The 17,268-nt window shown below is 33.7% G+C and overlaps 1 protein-coding gene across 2 annotated transcripts in view; it reads right to left on the bottom strand.

The window, feature by feature from the left end:
• The window catches only part of l(2)k09913 (transmembrane protein 53-like lethal (2) k09913), a 72,505-nt gene that overhangs the window by 17,584 nt on the left and 37,653 nt on the right, over positions 1-17,268 (bottom strand). For both annotated transcript variants that reach the window (XM_089644705.1, XM_089644704.1), the window contains exons 2-3: positions 11,836-12,073; positions 9,631-9,755 (exon numbers count right to left, since the gene is read on the bottom strand). In XM_089644705.1, the coding sequence (XP_089500831.1) occupies positions 9,631-9,755; positions 11,836-11,931 (221 nt within the window). In that variant the 5' untranslated portion in view covers positions 11,932-12,073. The remainder of the gene's footprint in view (positions 1-9,630; positions 9,756-11,835; positions 12,074-17,268) is intronic.

Below are 17,268 nucleotides of genomic sequence, written 5' to 3'. Positions count from 1 at the left end.
TAGTGTTAGAAACTTGTTGTATTCTATACTGACTTGAAAGAAAACAGATGCTGCCAATTGAAAAAAGACCTTTGAATTCTAGGCCCGGACAGATTGTCCTATTCTTCTTCTTTCATATAGTGGGGGATCAGAGAGGAGATATCTAGATCTGTGAGCCAGTCTGTGGACCTCATCAATCCCGCCGGGGAACGAATGGAGCTGGAATTCATTGATCACTCGTTCAGACGTCTGCACCGCACCGCATACATCGCCGACTCTTTAAGCTGTGGGAGCACCTTATTCTTTATCCTTGATGGCGGACCAGAGTGTGGAGGCTGTCTTTCCGTGGAGTTATGTACGAGATGGACATTTCTCATGTCAGCCGATAGCTACTGAAGACGTAAACCGAAAATAAGACAGGCCAATTGATAAAATTATATTATTTCATCTGTCAATTTGATCAATTTTACTAAAAAGAAAAATTGAACTTATTTTGACCACACAAACACAGCCACAACCCGCTTTTATCGATTTATCTCTTCAGTGCATATATATTATTAGTCTACCACAGCCACGGGCTGAATGGCGAGGGATCGCAGGTCGAATCCCACCCTGGGATGTAGTGTTGTGATAATGATAGCAGATGCATGGCCACCTTGCCATTTCACAGCAAGGACAGGCAGAGGAATGCCACGGAACTTATCTGCAGCACACTACTTCCTGTATCCACATTCATACATCTTCTCATACAAACAATTCAAAAGCTGGTGTCAGAGATCTAAACAGAAGAAGGTGCAAATTATTTAATCAAAATCAAAACCTGAAGGATTCCGGCATATTCTTTCTATTTCATTTATAATATTTATAGTAATAGCTGTTTGTTCAAAACTGAACAAATCAGCCAGAGGAGTTTAAAAAAAATAAAAATTATTTATTTGATTAATATAACTATGCCATGAATACTTCTTGAAAAGTTTCACTCTTTAGCTAGTGCATCATACATCACATTGATAAAAAAAGCATCAAATGAAGAAAAAACCTATGCAATGTTGATAAGGGAGAAATCTCACCCAATACTATAATATAATTTTACTCTCTTAATTTCCTCAAAAGAAGACAAGTCTGCAGATGAACAGAAAAAAAACTGAAAGACAAAATAAAAGTATCCAAACTAGAAATAGGAATTTCTGGATTAAAAAAACAAAATAATACTTTTTTTTATATTTTTTTTATAGTGAATACCTCACAAGAGTCCCAACTGCTCCCGTCTGGAGCCAGTGAGACTATGGCATCCCCAATTGGGGGATGTTGTGAGGCTGAAGGTAAGTGGGGAAGGGAAAGAGGAAGGTGGGGAAGTACCTGGCTATTCAGATCTAGTCACTAAACACGGCTAAAGCCATTTGGAGCAACGTTTCAATTCTGAATGGTGGTCTTACACCAGGGCGATACTGGTAGTATCTTCCACTCTGGAACGTGCCGCAAATATACTATATATTATTTTAATTAATTAATTGTGAAATAACACAAATTAATCAAATAAAATTTATTTGCGCACGCCGGGTTCGAACCCGCGACCTTCGGAATGGCAGTCCAATGCGTTACCACTGGACTATGCCGGCCGTCCAATACTAACACGTAAAACACAAAATTTACCGAAAAAATAAATAAATAAATAAAAAGAAATCAATAAAAACCCAGATATTAGAATACAAGCTAATTAAATTAAGAAAAAACCTTGCATTATCATCAAGGGAGTTGATGCTGGCTACAAGGAAGAAGAACACTTAATAGATTTGATAAATCAAAATTATGACATAAAAAGCGCGATGACCTCGGAAACTGATAATGAACCAATCGATCAACATTGGATACTCAAAAGCACACGTAGGAGACTGCGATCCACTGATGCAATGCTATCATTGCCTTGGATACGAACACACCTTACTAAGATGCCTAGAACTCATGAAGTCCCAGATGCCTCCACTGTGCAGAAGAGCACAAAATACAACACTGCACCAAAAACAAGAAACTGCCAAATGCCATAAATGTACCAACAGAAAGGGTTATCACAATGAACATCCAGCCAACAGTCCCTTATGTGAATTTTGTAATAAAATACTAGGAAATGCGCAAATGCGAATTTAATATGAGTGAGTCGCATTTCGCTTCCATATTTTTTTATCCCTCTAAAAATGAATAATTTTTTCACTGAGGAATTAGATAAAACTCTTATTATTTCAGAATATATTTGTCCCAATGTAAATTATTGTATTAACATTGTAGATAAAATACGATGAAACAATGTTATTCAAACATCACAGTGGAAGAAGTACCAATGCACCGAGTTAATTGCCTAGATATTAATCTACATGTGGATAAAATAAAAATTAATATTATGGTAGATATAGGTAAATTAGTATTTACCGAACACACGGATCTAATAAATATACTTTTATGGATGAATTCAGAAACATTATATTAACAAAAAAGAATAAACAGAACATAACAACTTTATATTTAGATTTATACTAATTCAGAAAATCTTTCAAGTTCTGTGAAAGATTTTTTCAAATTCTGTTATTATTTCAGTTCCATCAAGCAACTAGCCTATAATGATATAATAACAGAACTTGAATAGGACTTTCACAGAATCCGAAAATTAATGTTGAAATTTGATGAATTGTTCAAATTCTTCGAAACGGTTCCATGATAACTCAACACAGTGACAATTCAACACACTTTTAAAAAGTGACATAAAGTCATTAGAAACGATGAAAAAAAAAATTTAACCTAACCTAACCTACTTAACCCAGTTAATAAAGTTTTTGTTTTATCACTTTCCATGACTTTATATAAGTTTTTAAAGATGTGATGAATTATCATTGTGATGATTTATCCGGTCACCCTTCGAAACAACCCGTCCTAAGTGAAGATGATATTTTGGAATTTAGAATTCCGCAAACTATCAAAATTGTTTATTTTGCATTGATCCAATCTATTTCAGCATGGCATTATTGGGTGGGGGGGACCTTTAAAGCTACCTTACAGCCCATAATAACAATTCAAAGAAAACTTATTCTTAGGAAACCATAACCACTTCCCAACTTTAGATATTTCAAGAATTTAATGTACCAACTGTCACAGAATTGTATAAAAGAAATGCTTTATATCAAATTTATAAAGAATATTTCATCAATAAAATTCACTCCTTAGATAGCGTAAGCAATAGATTTAAAAAAAAGGCTTATTGCTAAGAATGACCACGGCTCAGCAATACTAACTTGTATTTAGGTGTTATGATGGTATAATAGATTATCGTCCAAAAACAAAATTAATATAACTGAAACTTTGAAATATGAACAATTCAATAGTGATATTTCGCACCCTTAATATATGTTTACTTAGTCTATACTATCTAGCATTTAAAAAACTTTGGCTATTTTTATATTTTTTCTAAAATTAATTCTCAAAAATTGTGTATATTGAATTACGTTTGTAGTTAATTTTTATGTTGAATTACATTTGTAGTAATTTAATAAATCTTTGAATATTGTTTACACATCGCCTTTCAAGCATTATTTTCTTTTTGTATGTAAAACTCCTACCATAAACCCGAGCTCCTGGAGTTCACCTTACGGAGTGGTAGAGTAATTAAGAAAAAAAATATTTATATTGCATATTGTTATAATTTGAAATGTTATACTATTTTGTAATAAATAAAATAAAAAATATACAAAGTTACACCATACAGGTAATATTCTGATAAACAGGCTAAAAATTAGCGATGACCTTAACGATAGACAACCATCGATAACCCCTAATCGCTGTCATTAGCAGACTGCCCGATAAGGCCTATTCTGTACATGTTAAAGATCACCAATATTTACATTAACCTCTCAGAAAAGGACTTTTATTTACTTTGTGTTCCTTTGCGAACTGTCAAACCGCGAAAATTTTTGTGTTATTCACGAGTTTTGTTAAAAGCTTCATAACTCACGTTTTGGGAAACGTTGCCTCATTCTAAAAAATGTTTTGGAAAGATTATGAAATTCACTATCGTATTGTTTTGTTATACGTAAATATTTGCGTGTCTAAATATACATTTTCTGAAAACCTCAAAAATATGTAAAAATCGCTGACCATTATTTCAAAGCTGTGAAAAATGTACTTTTTTCTGAGTATCATAAAGAAATAACACTTTATATATTGAAGAAATATAATTAAAAACTATTAGTCACCTCAAAATATTAACCGTCCAAACTAAAAATTTTTTAATAAATTATTTAAAAACGCAATAAATTATGAACGAACAAGATGACAGATTCAATCGACTCAGATAATGCACCTCTACATTCCATAGATATTCTTGAATGCAGACGCGTAGCGTTATTCATTATCGATACTCTGTTTTTTAAATCATGGCAATCCGTATACTAGTGATGGAAATAAATCGATTTTTGTAAAATCTCGCGCGTTTACGTGAAAAGACGTTCTAATGTCTTGACCGCTATTATCATATTTACGTCTTTTGACGTTCTAATGTTCCGAGTGGTTAAATTTAATGCATTGTAGCAATCTCTTATCATCACCAGTAAAAAGATTTAAAAACAATTTTGTTAATGATTAATGATTACTATTAGTATGTAATCCTTTAATTAGTTTTATCACTCTGATTTATAACTGATATAATATTTTTTATAATAATGAAATGTTAATTTAAATTATTCTCTAATTATAACGAGAAAAATATGAGAGCTGAATGATAAGAACCAGAAGGCAGTTTAGCTTAACAAAGTTATCTTGGAAGCTGGTCAAGGGGGGAACTAAAAAAAATAACTTTTTAAAAGCATAGATTTTTCTACTTGCAAAGTTTGTAGCTAATTGAAACATCAAACCCCTGGACTGCCACTGCATATTGATTTTACGGAATATAGATTCACCGACTGCTACATTGGTGATGCCTGTACAGAACCTATGGCTTCAAGTCACTACGGGCAGATGGACAGAGAGGTTTAACGAAGGTTTCACCACGAGCTGAATGAACATTCATAGTTAGTAATAGCTTCAAAATTGGTTTTACCATTATTATACTTTACTTTATTCATTATTTATTATTTGATATTAATTTGACCTATTCGTATCATTTATTTGTTTTATCTTTATTTCTATTTCTATTATTGTTTCTATAATAATATGCATTTTTTAAATTTTTGTTTTACAATAACAATTTCCTTTTCCTTTTCAATCATATACGACCACCATAATACGGGCATGAGCTTAGTATGATAGTTGAGAAAGTCACCAAAATTGTAATTTTTCTTTTAATTGTAATCATAATTTAAGACAATTGTGTGAATTAAATTTGGCGTTAATTAACTGACAAAATCTCTTCTAGTTTTGTCCACACTAGATTGATTTGAGTAAATAAATGGAGTCTGTAATTTAATAATATACATCTATAATAACTAATTTTTGGAGTTGTTAACCCTTTCGATACTAGTACTTTTATCACTTTTGTATAATTTGCAATGTTTTCTGTGTATTTCAAATGCGCTATATACGTCTTATATTTTAATTTTCCATCAAAACAAATACTTTTTTAGAAACTAGATAAAATTATCTTTCCGGTGTATGCATTAAAAATAAACATTACTATTTCTAAATAATAAAATTTTAGTATCAAACGTGGAAAACATTGTCAAAAACGCTAACCACATTTTTACTTAAATTCTTTTTCCAATCATAGAAATATTAAGAGAACTCGATATTTCGAAAATACATTCGTTTTGTTCGGGGAATTTATAAGAAAACTGTACCTTCACTTCACTTTTATTTTATTTATATAATTAAAAATTAATTTTTAAAGTAAAACTGATTGTTACGATAGCGGTGCGAAATATGAATTATTAATTTTGGCTATATTTAGGATTTAATCAATGGATTGCAGTATAAATATTTGTGGCAAACTGGAAAGAATTATTATTTCCCTCTCTAACGTCAAAAATTTTAGTATTTCAGCATGATAGAAAAAAGATAAAAATACTTTTATAAAATATGGACACCCGGTCATATATGACCCTCAAATGCTGGAGGGGTTAGATTCAATATTCAATACAAATAAATTTTGTCTTAAGTAGTACTCTTAAATTTTTTATAAAATTTTAGGTTATCCTGTAGAATTGATGCACACAGTACATATTGGCATCTTTGATGCAGTCCCGTCACAAGCTAAACATGTTAAGTTACAGTACTTCTAAATACTTCTCTTTTACCTCTTGGGCCCTTCTTTCACAGGGATTCGCTAGTATCTCGGCGACTACGGCCATAATTCGTTATAGTGGTGTGGCGCCGCGGAATTCATTATTCACAATGTTATCGATATCATTTTGTTTGTTGTGAAATGTAAATTTTTGTATTGGTTTCACTGAACAATACTGTTATTTCACATATAAATTCAGATGATGATTGTTCTATTATAGGTCAATGAATGCATTCACAATATTATGCATCAACTATTCTGAAATAATAGTGCATTGATATTTTAGCATGAAAATATAATATGCACAATAGAAAATCATTACAAAATACAAATGAACAATATGGTAGTTATTTCTATTTGAGTGTGGTACTATTCTGCGATGGTTTAATCTATGTGTCAACGTTGTGTGTTTCATTTGGCGTAATTTATTAATTTATACCGGAAATGATTCTACATGATGGTAAAAGTAAAAAAGATAAATAACTTTTTTCGATATTCCAATGTTCATTTTCCGATACAAAAATATTTATCCATAGAAGAATATTTATTTTCCCATACAAACAATTCATCATTTTTACCTAAAAATTAGAATTTCGAAAAAAGTTTTTTCTTTTTTACTTTTAAAATCATGTAGATTCACCTCCCAAAGTTGGCGTACTTTACCCCCGACACCCTGTATATTTTTGTACTTCTATGTCAAATGTGTTTGAAGAAATGTCACAGCAGAGGAAAGAGATCAAACCCAGACCTGAACCTACAGAATCCATTCCCGGCCCATCTCCGTATGTAACATCAGTATAAAATTTGTAGCGTAATAGCTCACATCAAATAATAATTATTTATTGTCAGTTCTGTCAAAGATGGTCCATAACGAGGCCCTGATAGCCGAAATATTTATTTGACCATGCTTAGCACGCACAATAGGGAATTCTCTTCACAAAATCACTTATTATTAATTATTCATATGTAGAAACACTTCAGACACAAGAATACATAGTTTTTATAATTTTCAAAAATCATTTATTAAAGTTATAATGACTTTAAAAACAGGCGCGAACGAAATATTTCAATGCAGCTAAGAACGCCCGGTGATTGGTCAAGCGTTCAAGGGCAAACGATGACGTCGCGGTTGACCGGCCTGAGTAGATCCTGCAAACCTATTCGCTTTAGCTGTGTTTCGCCATTAGGAAATCGTACCGTCATCTTTAACAATCAGTCTTTATCAAGACTTCTCTTATTAGTTCCGTGTAGGTCTCTTTTTGTTATTTCATTCGTTATCATTTAGCCTAGTTTATTAGTAGAGACGATTTGTCCCGTATTATTGGTGTGTGTGCAGCGTGCTAGCTAGATTTGCGATGCCGAAGGCCGAGCAAGGATTTCAGAATGCTACGTCTGCAAATCTTCCTCGAGTGGATATGATGATGGCGTTGACCTACACGTATTACACGCAACAAAATAGCTGTGCAGTATAGATTGACTTCGTGTTGCTTCCAATAAAAAACTAGGTCTTTACACGCATTCTTTGCTTCATTCACATTCATACATCGTATCTCACGTTTATATGTTTTTTTTTTATGTAGAGTATTTTGTTCACTTGATTGTGTCATGACTTCCTCAAACGTCCCCGACTTCTTTACCATTCATATTCACGTCATATATTCGCTTTACACTTCTTTCTTTGTTCATTCGCACTACATATCTAAACTATCATATCTAAAGCATCCCTTTTTATTTGCTTTCATCATCAGCCTTGCATTCTTTACGAAAAAAGTTATGGTATTTGTTGACGCTAAAATTTGTGCAAATATTCCTATCAAAATAATTACGCGACGAACCACTTTATTTTTAGTTTTAAAATTTTGAAATTTGAACCCAAGTTAATACTGCGCATATATATATGGTTATTGGTTATGTAAGAAATTTTTCGTTTTGATAGACGCTGATAGACTTTAATCCACGCTTTCCTTCTCTTGATATCAACTGGCACATGTACAAAGTGTTTCTCTGAAGTAGATACAGTTGTATTTGTACACAACGGTACAAAACACCACCTCTTAGGAATCCGTTTATGAACATCTACATCCATTGCGAATGAATGACAGCTAACGTCATGTAAGGTAGGTTAGGTCACAACACATTTGTTTATTTACTTTTATACATATAATACAATATTTAACTGCAACTTGAGGTCAAAAAGTGGTAAAATAAATAGTAATAACTATGTGGATTGTAAATTTACCACAAACACAACGAATAACACTTAAAAGGGAGAATAATGCGAGATGCAATTCATCAATGCGTTGATCCCCTTGGTTTAACCAGCAACAAGCAAGACAGGCGGCGATGGCGGCAAAGGTGTGACGTAGCACTTGTGACGTAGCGGTCAAGATGGCGCATGACCGTTTTCAGAGCCGAAATAGCACGCAATTTTTAAAACAACTACAAAAAATTGAAAATGCATTTTAAAAAAAAAGAAAAAAAGAGGCACATAATAAAATAATTATCTTTATTGAAATAAATTATTTACAAAATGCACTAGAATTCCCTATTATTGCACCCCTGATACAGAAAAACCGTATATGTAATACGCTATTTTAATTTATAGACAATACCTTTTATGTATTTTAATCCATTCATTCATTCATAAGTTTTCAATACGATATATGTAAAAGAAAAAAAAAATAACGCCACTTTGAACTTGTTAAAACATATTAAAAAATAACACAATGCAGAAATAAAACCAGATAACGAGAAATATGCCAAGCGCCTATCGCACGAACCGTCAGTTTTAATTAAGCAATGGTCGACTTGTATTACGATTGTGCTACCGGCCGTCACCATAGTATTGTACTGTCGTCTGTGGTTATTTTTTTAGTTCCACACTGGAGGCCCTGAAGAAAAAATAATTTCCTCAGGGCCTATGTGATCTTTGGGGATGCTGTGTGGAGGGTATTTTTTAGGGAAAAGAAGGAGAGAAAGTTCTGGGAAGGTAAAGGGTATTAGGAGTGGGTAGGAATCTGGAATCAATGTATCCAGGAGTGACGGATGTATGAATCCATCCCTCCCACTACAGTGCAAAGTGATGGGTCAAAAGAAAGTCTGGCTGGAGAGGTCAAAAGGTCACCCTCGATCAATCTCTCCCGATCCAACCCACCACACAGTAGGTCGGTAAACGCATCCGCTGCGTGGTGACCTATGGCAGGGGTGTTATCCAATAAATGGTTCCCAGGGCGGCGGTACCCATACCCGCCTCCCGTTTCAAAAAAGTATTTTTGTTGTAAATGTAGTTGGATATATGGCATGTGATTTGAATGGATCTGCACAAAAACAGCGTATCTACGATAACTCTTTTCCGCATAAGGGCTCAATTATCGAAATTTAAGGGTCCTTACTTCAGTGTTTCAGGATCCTTCTCCAAGTTGATCTTCTCGTTGCTGATGTACTGGATGTTCTTGGTGATGTCCTGGCTGCTGAGGAAGCGTGCCTGAATGCTGGAGATGCACGGAGACAGATTGCCCTGAAAAAAAAAAAGCGTTTATTAACATTTTCATAATATTATTGTCATACATATTTACAAACTTGGTTGCTGTGTTTCGAATTCAAAATGATTTTAGACAATGTTTTTTTAACGTGTATTTAATACACACACTCGGCTTGTACGGCTCTTTATTACAGTTTTGATGTTGGTAAATATTTACCTAACTGCCGCACTTTTAGTTACAGATCAATAAAAGTCTTCTTAAATGACTTATTATGTATCTTTTCAATGTATTTTAACGATATTACTGGTACCAAATATGATTCACATCGAATAATAAATGATATATTTATTAACTCTTTGCACGCGGCCGTATCAACTGTTGTTACGGCAAAAAGTCCATACTCACACGCGGCTGTATCAACAGTTGATACGGAAACTTTGACGGCCGATATTCCAGCGCTCTTTCGTCATAAATGTATTTCTTGCTCACTTGGACATTCGTAGAACTATCACGATGCTGACATCTACAAGAATTTCTCAAAAATAAAATTGTATATCATAAAAAAAGATCGATAATCAAGTGCGCCTCTTCGCGCCTTTTAGTCCTTTAGTTTACATTTTTGTCAACGGATGGCGTTAGTACTAGTATGTCATTCACAACTTTTCGTAACTAAAAATGATAAGTGATCATGGTGTCCCACTCGTGTCTATCAACGCAGTGGCCTAAGTACACACACGCCGAGTGAATGGCGGGACCACATTCAAAAGATACGGAACGTCTTTGTATGAAATTTTATGTTTCTGTTTTTATAAACATCTAAGAGTGTTGACACACGAGGATTTGTGTTCATATTGTGGAGAGTAATCTTTTCTGTCTATATAGTCCAATAAATCATGCCAGAATACTATAATTTGACATTTAATTGCGTGCATAGGTATTTGAAAATATGTACCGCGTACGGGTATAGATAAAACGGAGCAAATTAACGCGTTCAAAAGGTTAATGGTTGGCTTTATTTCAATTTAAAAACCTCTTATTAATAATAATCCTGCAAATCCCTATAACATCGCGATTCCAGCAGGATTTCAAAATTCTATCCTGCAATCCTGTGTGATTTGATGTATTTGTTGTATCGATTGACAGCAAACAAATTATTAAACAAAACTATGGGGGTGGCGCCATTTACACTTTTTAACTACATGTTGCTTTCTAGTGGGTACATAATATATGTATCTATGAAACTACTGATGTTACTGACTGGCCAAGTTGGCAACAGTTCAAATGACAGTCAGTCTGCGTGGAAATGCGCCAAAGCCCTTTCATACAAAGTATCTGGAATTTGGTTATATAAGCAGAAAATTAAATATTTTGTGTCACATTAACCCATAGAGTGCCTCACAAGATTTCCAACTATCCCCATCCACATTCATCGAGGTACGATGTGAAGAAGAATGGAACCGGGAATGTGTACATGATGTATACATTTTGTAGACAGGGCGATACTCATTCTCGCGACTAGTGAGATTATACATATTTGAAATCTTAAATAAGGTGTCACCGCAGTTCAAATATACAACTGCAGAGACAATCCATTTCAGATTAACTATTTCTATTTCTGTGTTGCGAGAAAGAGACTCGAGACGCCCGGTCTACATAAATTATAAATCAGCGACGGTGCATCGATCTATGGTTTTTTTCCATGTTTAGTACCCAATCAATTAACTGGTGGGTCATGAAAAATGATCGATCCACCCAGGACTAATCCAGATCACAGCTAATGCCATTCCAAGCAATGTTTCGATTCTGAATAGTGGTCTTTCATTGAAGCGATACTGAGAGTGCCTACCATTCTGGAATGCTGGAATGTGCTATATGGTAATATGATTTTATTTAAAGTAAATGTGAAATAAATGTAATTTAATTTATTTGCGCAGGCCGGGATTTGAAACCATGAACTTGGATTTGTAGCCGAGAATCTTAACCACCACGGAGTAGGCCTACAAATTAAAAATATACATATGTATGTCAACGATGAATGCTCACTCTCACAATGGCACCATGATCGCTCAATAAGTCACTACTTTACATAAATTCATTGTTAATTTCGATACTTACATATTTGAAAGCGACGCCGGTATTTCTGGCTGCAGAGAAACCACTGACCGCCGTGTTCTTCACGGCAATCGTGACAGCCATCTTTAGAGCGGACATCTTGAATTTTCAAATTTTCCCACTCTTTTTGTCAGGCTACGTTGATGATGCTGGCTGCGTCTCCTTTGTTCTTGTCTAGCCGGTGCTGCCGCAGTGGGATGGAAGTTGCGTGAACTATCAAAGCTGGCAACCCAAAACTAAGCTGTAAAGAGATAAAATATACAAATTAGTTTTATGATAGGTATTTAGTTGCGGGCAATGGATGGAAGTAGACTAAATTCCATAGAAATTAGAGCTTGGTGTGTGGTAAAACCAAAGATATTAGAAGAACGAGATATGCTATGTTGGCCGCCGGACCGTAGCCGGAGTACTACCTAATTAGGGTACTTTAAACGGTATCGGGACGTGTACGCACAGAAATCTGTTCTATGTGTTAGTGCGGATACCTTAGCGTAAGCGAAGGTGTGCAGTAGTATTGGTGAACAAAACCGGCGACACTCGGCAAAACAATTCCACACAGTATGAACTGCTCATAGCACATCTCGTTCTTCTAATATCTTTGGGTAAAACCATGTATGACAGTATTACAATTGTGGATATCCGGAAAGAGTACAAAGCTAACGTAAGCATAGTGAGTAAGATTGAGAAAAGGATACATAAAATGGTTTGGATATATAGAGCGGACGAGTAGAAAAGAGTGCCAAAGGATTTTGTGATGCGAAAAAGAATGAAATGGGAGAGGGCATCCGGAATGAGACAATCCAAAGTTATCGAATCAGAACCTAGAAGAACTAGGCAACTACTCAATATAGACAGAAAGAAACTCACTGAGGGAACTGGTAGGACTACTAACCGGACGCTGCCACCTCAGGAGACACACGCAGCTGTTGGGAGTGGATGGAATGTGAAGAGGATGAAGAGACTCCAACTCACCTATGGCGCCAAGTCTTGCCCCGATGGGAACAAAGCTCAGATACCTGGGAAGACATATTGTGGAACCAGGAGACAGCAAAATATCCAATGACAAACCTGGAGAAGTTTATCAAAGGGACCGTTTACTGTTAAAGAAACGAGGTGAAATACGAGATAGCAGGCTTGAGTGTTCACGGGAACTATGGTAAACCGTCTCCGCTTTATTATAAAAAAACCAAAAAAAGGATGGTAGATGGTAGTAAAAAAGGAAGTCGAGGACACCCGAGGAAGAAATGACACGATCAATTGAATCAAATACTTGAGTCGGGTCAAGTCAAGAGTAGAATAACACAAGAGTATGTATTGAGACGATGCATGATTGTGAATGAAGTTGTTTGGAGGTGCATATTCTCTCCGCCTTCCTCCATCGCTGCCCACCAATAAAATGGCATGACACTTAAACAGTTAATTTTACATGTGCATAACCATCATGTGCCCATATAATAATAGTAATAAAACAATTTATTAGCGATTGCATAGTGGTAATTGTCAGAGTATGATTCTTAGCATCACTATTTTTAAACTATGCACACGATCTATAACATAATAATATTATGTTAGAGACATTATTTACTTTTCAGTGGAGTTCCTTGTGTGGAAAGCATGAAAGGAATATCCATTGTTTGATTAATGTTATATCTCTCATTTTATTTACTTTATACTTATCAACAGACAGAAGCGAGGATAATAGGAATGTGATCAAAGTTCAATAATTGTCAGACAATATGCTATGTTCGCTTATGTTTTTAATATGTCTGAATATGTATTGAATTATAAATCTGTACTAAATAAACATTTTAGCAGTGCTTATTTTAAGGAGATCACTGGGTAATCGTTTTTTTTTATTTGTTTCTTCTTCATTTCTTTTATTAACTTTGTACTAATGTGGATTATTTTTCTTGTTAACTTATCTATACAACAATAAACAGTGTATACCACGATATTTGCTCTACCGATAAAATCATAAAATCTATATTTAAAACCGTCATATTGAAAATTAAATGTATTGGAAGTGATTCCTTGGGTCACATTTAGTGTACAAACTTCAAACTTGGTTGTAATTCATTAATTCTACAGCGATTACAAGTTTCTTAATTTTCGATCAAGTGACATTTGACAGTGACAGTTCAATCCAGTGTTTATCTGTGCTAAGAACTGTGACTGCTTATAGCAAAACTTTTACTGCCTATTACAAATAACATAAAATAACAGTGAAACATCATCAACATATCATACATCATCAACATGAATAATACCTGTCAAAAATGTTCCGAACCAACACTTTCAGACGAGTCTATTTTTGTGTGCGTAACCTGCAAGGAGACATTCCATCTGCAATGTGGAGGTGTGACGGAAAGTACCTACCGTCGCCTCTCTAAGGAGCGGCGTGCCCTCATAAAATGTAAACAATGCATTTGTGTCACACCGACTGTCAAACCCAGTGGCAGTTCACTTATTGATAGTGAACTACTCGCCAAACTACTCGAACAAAACACGCAAATACTTGCCACTCTAGCGGGGATGAGCAAGCAATATGAAGACATTCTTCTTCGCGTCCACGAGCTTGAGGACACTAATAACAAGCTTGAGAAAAAGAACACCGGCCTCGAAGCAAGAATTGAAGTATTAGAAAACCAAATGGAGCAAATAGACAGGCTAAATAGGTCTAAAAACGCTGAAATCAGGGGGATCCCGGAAAATAATGGGGAAAACTTAAATAACCTCATATTCAATATCCAAAAAACTACTAATTCAAACGTGGAAATGAACAAGATTGACGCAGCTTACCGCATCTCCCAAAAAATACCTAAAGACCAATGTAGGCCCATAATCATATCATTTAAAACCAGTATTGACCGTGATGTTTTCCTGTCAGACATAAAAAAGTTCAACAAACAAGCTAAAAATAGAGAAGAAAAACTCAACACCACCCTCGTCGGAATTGCAGGACCTCGCTCTCACATATACGTCTCGGAACACCTGACGTTTCGTGCGAAACACTTATGGTTCCTTGCACGTAAGGCTACACGGGAAAACTTATATAAATTCGCCTGGACCCGTGGAGGGCAAGTGTACGTCCGTAGAGATATTGGAACACCAGTCATTATTATCAATGACAAAAACAAACACATCTTATCTCACACACCCAATAACTTGTAAAAGAACTGTAACTATTGTATTTATGTTTATAAAATATTTTTTACTTTACTCAAAATTCATTAACATCACTATTTTAACTATTAATCTCAACCTATTATATGAAACAGAAGGGCACAGGTATATGGTTACAGGGGAATTTAAATTATTTAATTTGTATTTCTCTAGTTTTCTTTTATCTCTTTACCCAAACACTACATTTAGTTTTAGCATTAACCAATATAAATCTTGTACTATGTATCTTCAATTCATAGTTACACTATATGCCTGCTATAATTATGTAAAATACTTACAACAACTAAATCCCTATAACACCTATGTACTTTACATGCTTATGCTTATGTTTTATTTTCTCTATATACTTATATTTTATATGCTTTATATGCTTATGCTTTATATGCTCGTGATATATACTCGCAACAACTATATGCATACTCTGTATACTTATGCCAATGTTATGCATACTTTTCACGCTTATGTTAAATATCCGCAACAACCAAATCCATATATCACCGGTATACTTTATATGCTTATGTTTTATTTTCTTTATATGCTTATGTTTTTTAATCTCTTTAAGCTCATGTTTTATTTTCTCTTTATGCTTATATTTTATATTATTTATATGCTTATGTTATGTATTATTTATATGCTCATGTTATACATTCGCAACAGATATAAGTACACTTTATTCACTAATAGACACGATACCGATATAATTATAATAACGGAGCGTAATTCTTTTAATTTAATTCTTCATAGTTTTGGCAAGCTTATGGATGTATGTGCTATCAATTGCTCTAAATGAATTAAAATTAATTTTAAATGGATGATTTTATAGCTAGCCAAATAGAAAATTTCTACAAAATCCATGAATACGAATGTGCAAGCACAGAGACATGTAATGAATTTTTCCCACACAAATTTAACGGTCTATTCATATTACACCAAAATATTCGTAGTATGTTTCAAAATTTTGATGAATTTATTATTAAAATCAATAATCTAATATTACAACCAGACTGTATAATATTAACAGAGACATTTACAAATGATGAGTCACCAGCCTTTCAACTTCCTAACTATACATACATCCCAACTAAAATAAATATCAATAAAAATAGTGGAATCGCAATATTCGTTCACACCAAATTCAGTATTGTCACGACTTTAGAACACCCAATATTACTGACTAACTGTATTCAAATCGAAATTAAACTCGATAAATATATTTATCACATAATTGCCATTTACAGAACACACGAATCAAATATTTCACATTTTATAACTCAACTGAAAAATATATTACTACCGCTTAAAAATAAAACCTGTTTTATCGCGGGTGATTTTAATATTAACATTAACGAAAAATCAGAAAATATTTTCAAAAATGAGTTCCTAAATTGTATGACTGAATTAGATTTTAAATCATGCATAAACAAAAATACTAGAGAAATGCACGGACAAAAATCGTCTTGCTTAGATCATATTTGGATAAACATAAAATTACAAAACCTATATAAAATCAAAACAATGATTTGGCAAACGAATATTACTGACCACCACACTTGCTTATTATTGTATGATAATGAAATAAAATCACAAATTAAGGCTCCAATTACTATTAAAAAAACCACAAATATTGCCACTTTAGAGAAAAAATTGAAAGCAGAAACTTGGTGTACGATACTACAATCTAACGATGTCGAACAATGCTCAAATATGTTTGAAAAACAAATTATGGATCATATTGAAACCTCCACAACAGAGGTCTCATTATACACGAATTCAAAATTCAGACGTATAAAACCTTGGATCACTTGTGGCCTAATAAAATCTATCAGAGAAAAAGAAAGGCTATATAAAAATACAATTAAAAATCCACACGATGAAAATGCTAAGATAGTTCTCAAAAAATATAGAAATAAATTAACAGCTTTAATTAAAAAAAGTAAAGACGACTACTTTAAAAAAATAATCTCTACTTCAGAAAACAATCTAAAAGTTATTTGGAAAACGGTAAATTATGCAATTGAAAATAAGAAAAAAAATAATTCTATAAAATATTTAAAACATGAAAATAATATCATAGATGTATCCAAAGACCCAAAACTAACAGCAAACATTTTTAATTCTTACTTCTCTAAAGTAGGAAACAATCTCGCTGATAAAATCACTAAATCTGTACACACACCAAAAACTATAACAACTAATACCCAAAAACAAAATACACTATCCACTTTTAAAAAAACTACCGAAACTGAAATACAA

Source organism: Hesperophylax consimilis, chromosome 21 (assembly GCF_061612785.1).
Source record: "Hesperophylax consimilis isolate HC1 chromosome 21, BYU_Hcon_1.0, whole genome shotgun sequence".
Classification (NCBI taxonomy): Eukaryota; Metazoa; Arthropoda; class Insecta; order Trichoptera; family Limnephilidae; genus Hesperophylax; species Hesperophylax consimilis.
The sequence above is the reverse complement of the archived record's forward strand: the minus strand, read 5'-3'. Positions and strand labels throughout refer to the sequence as shown.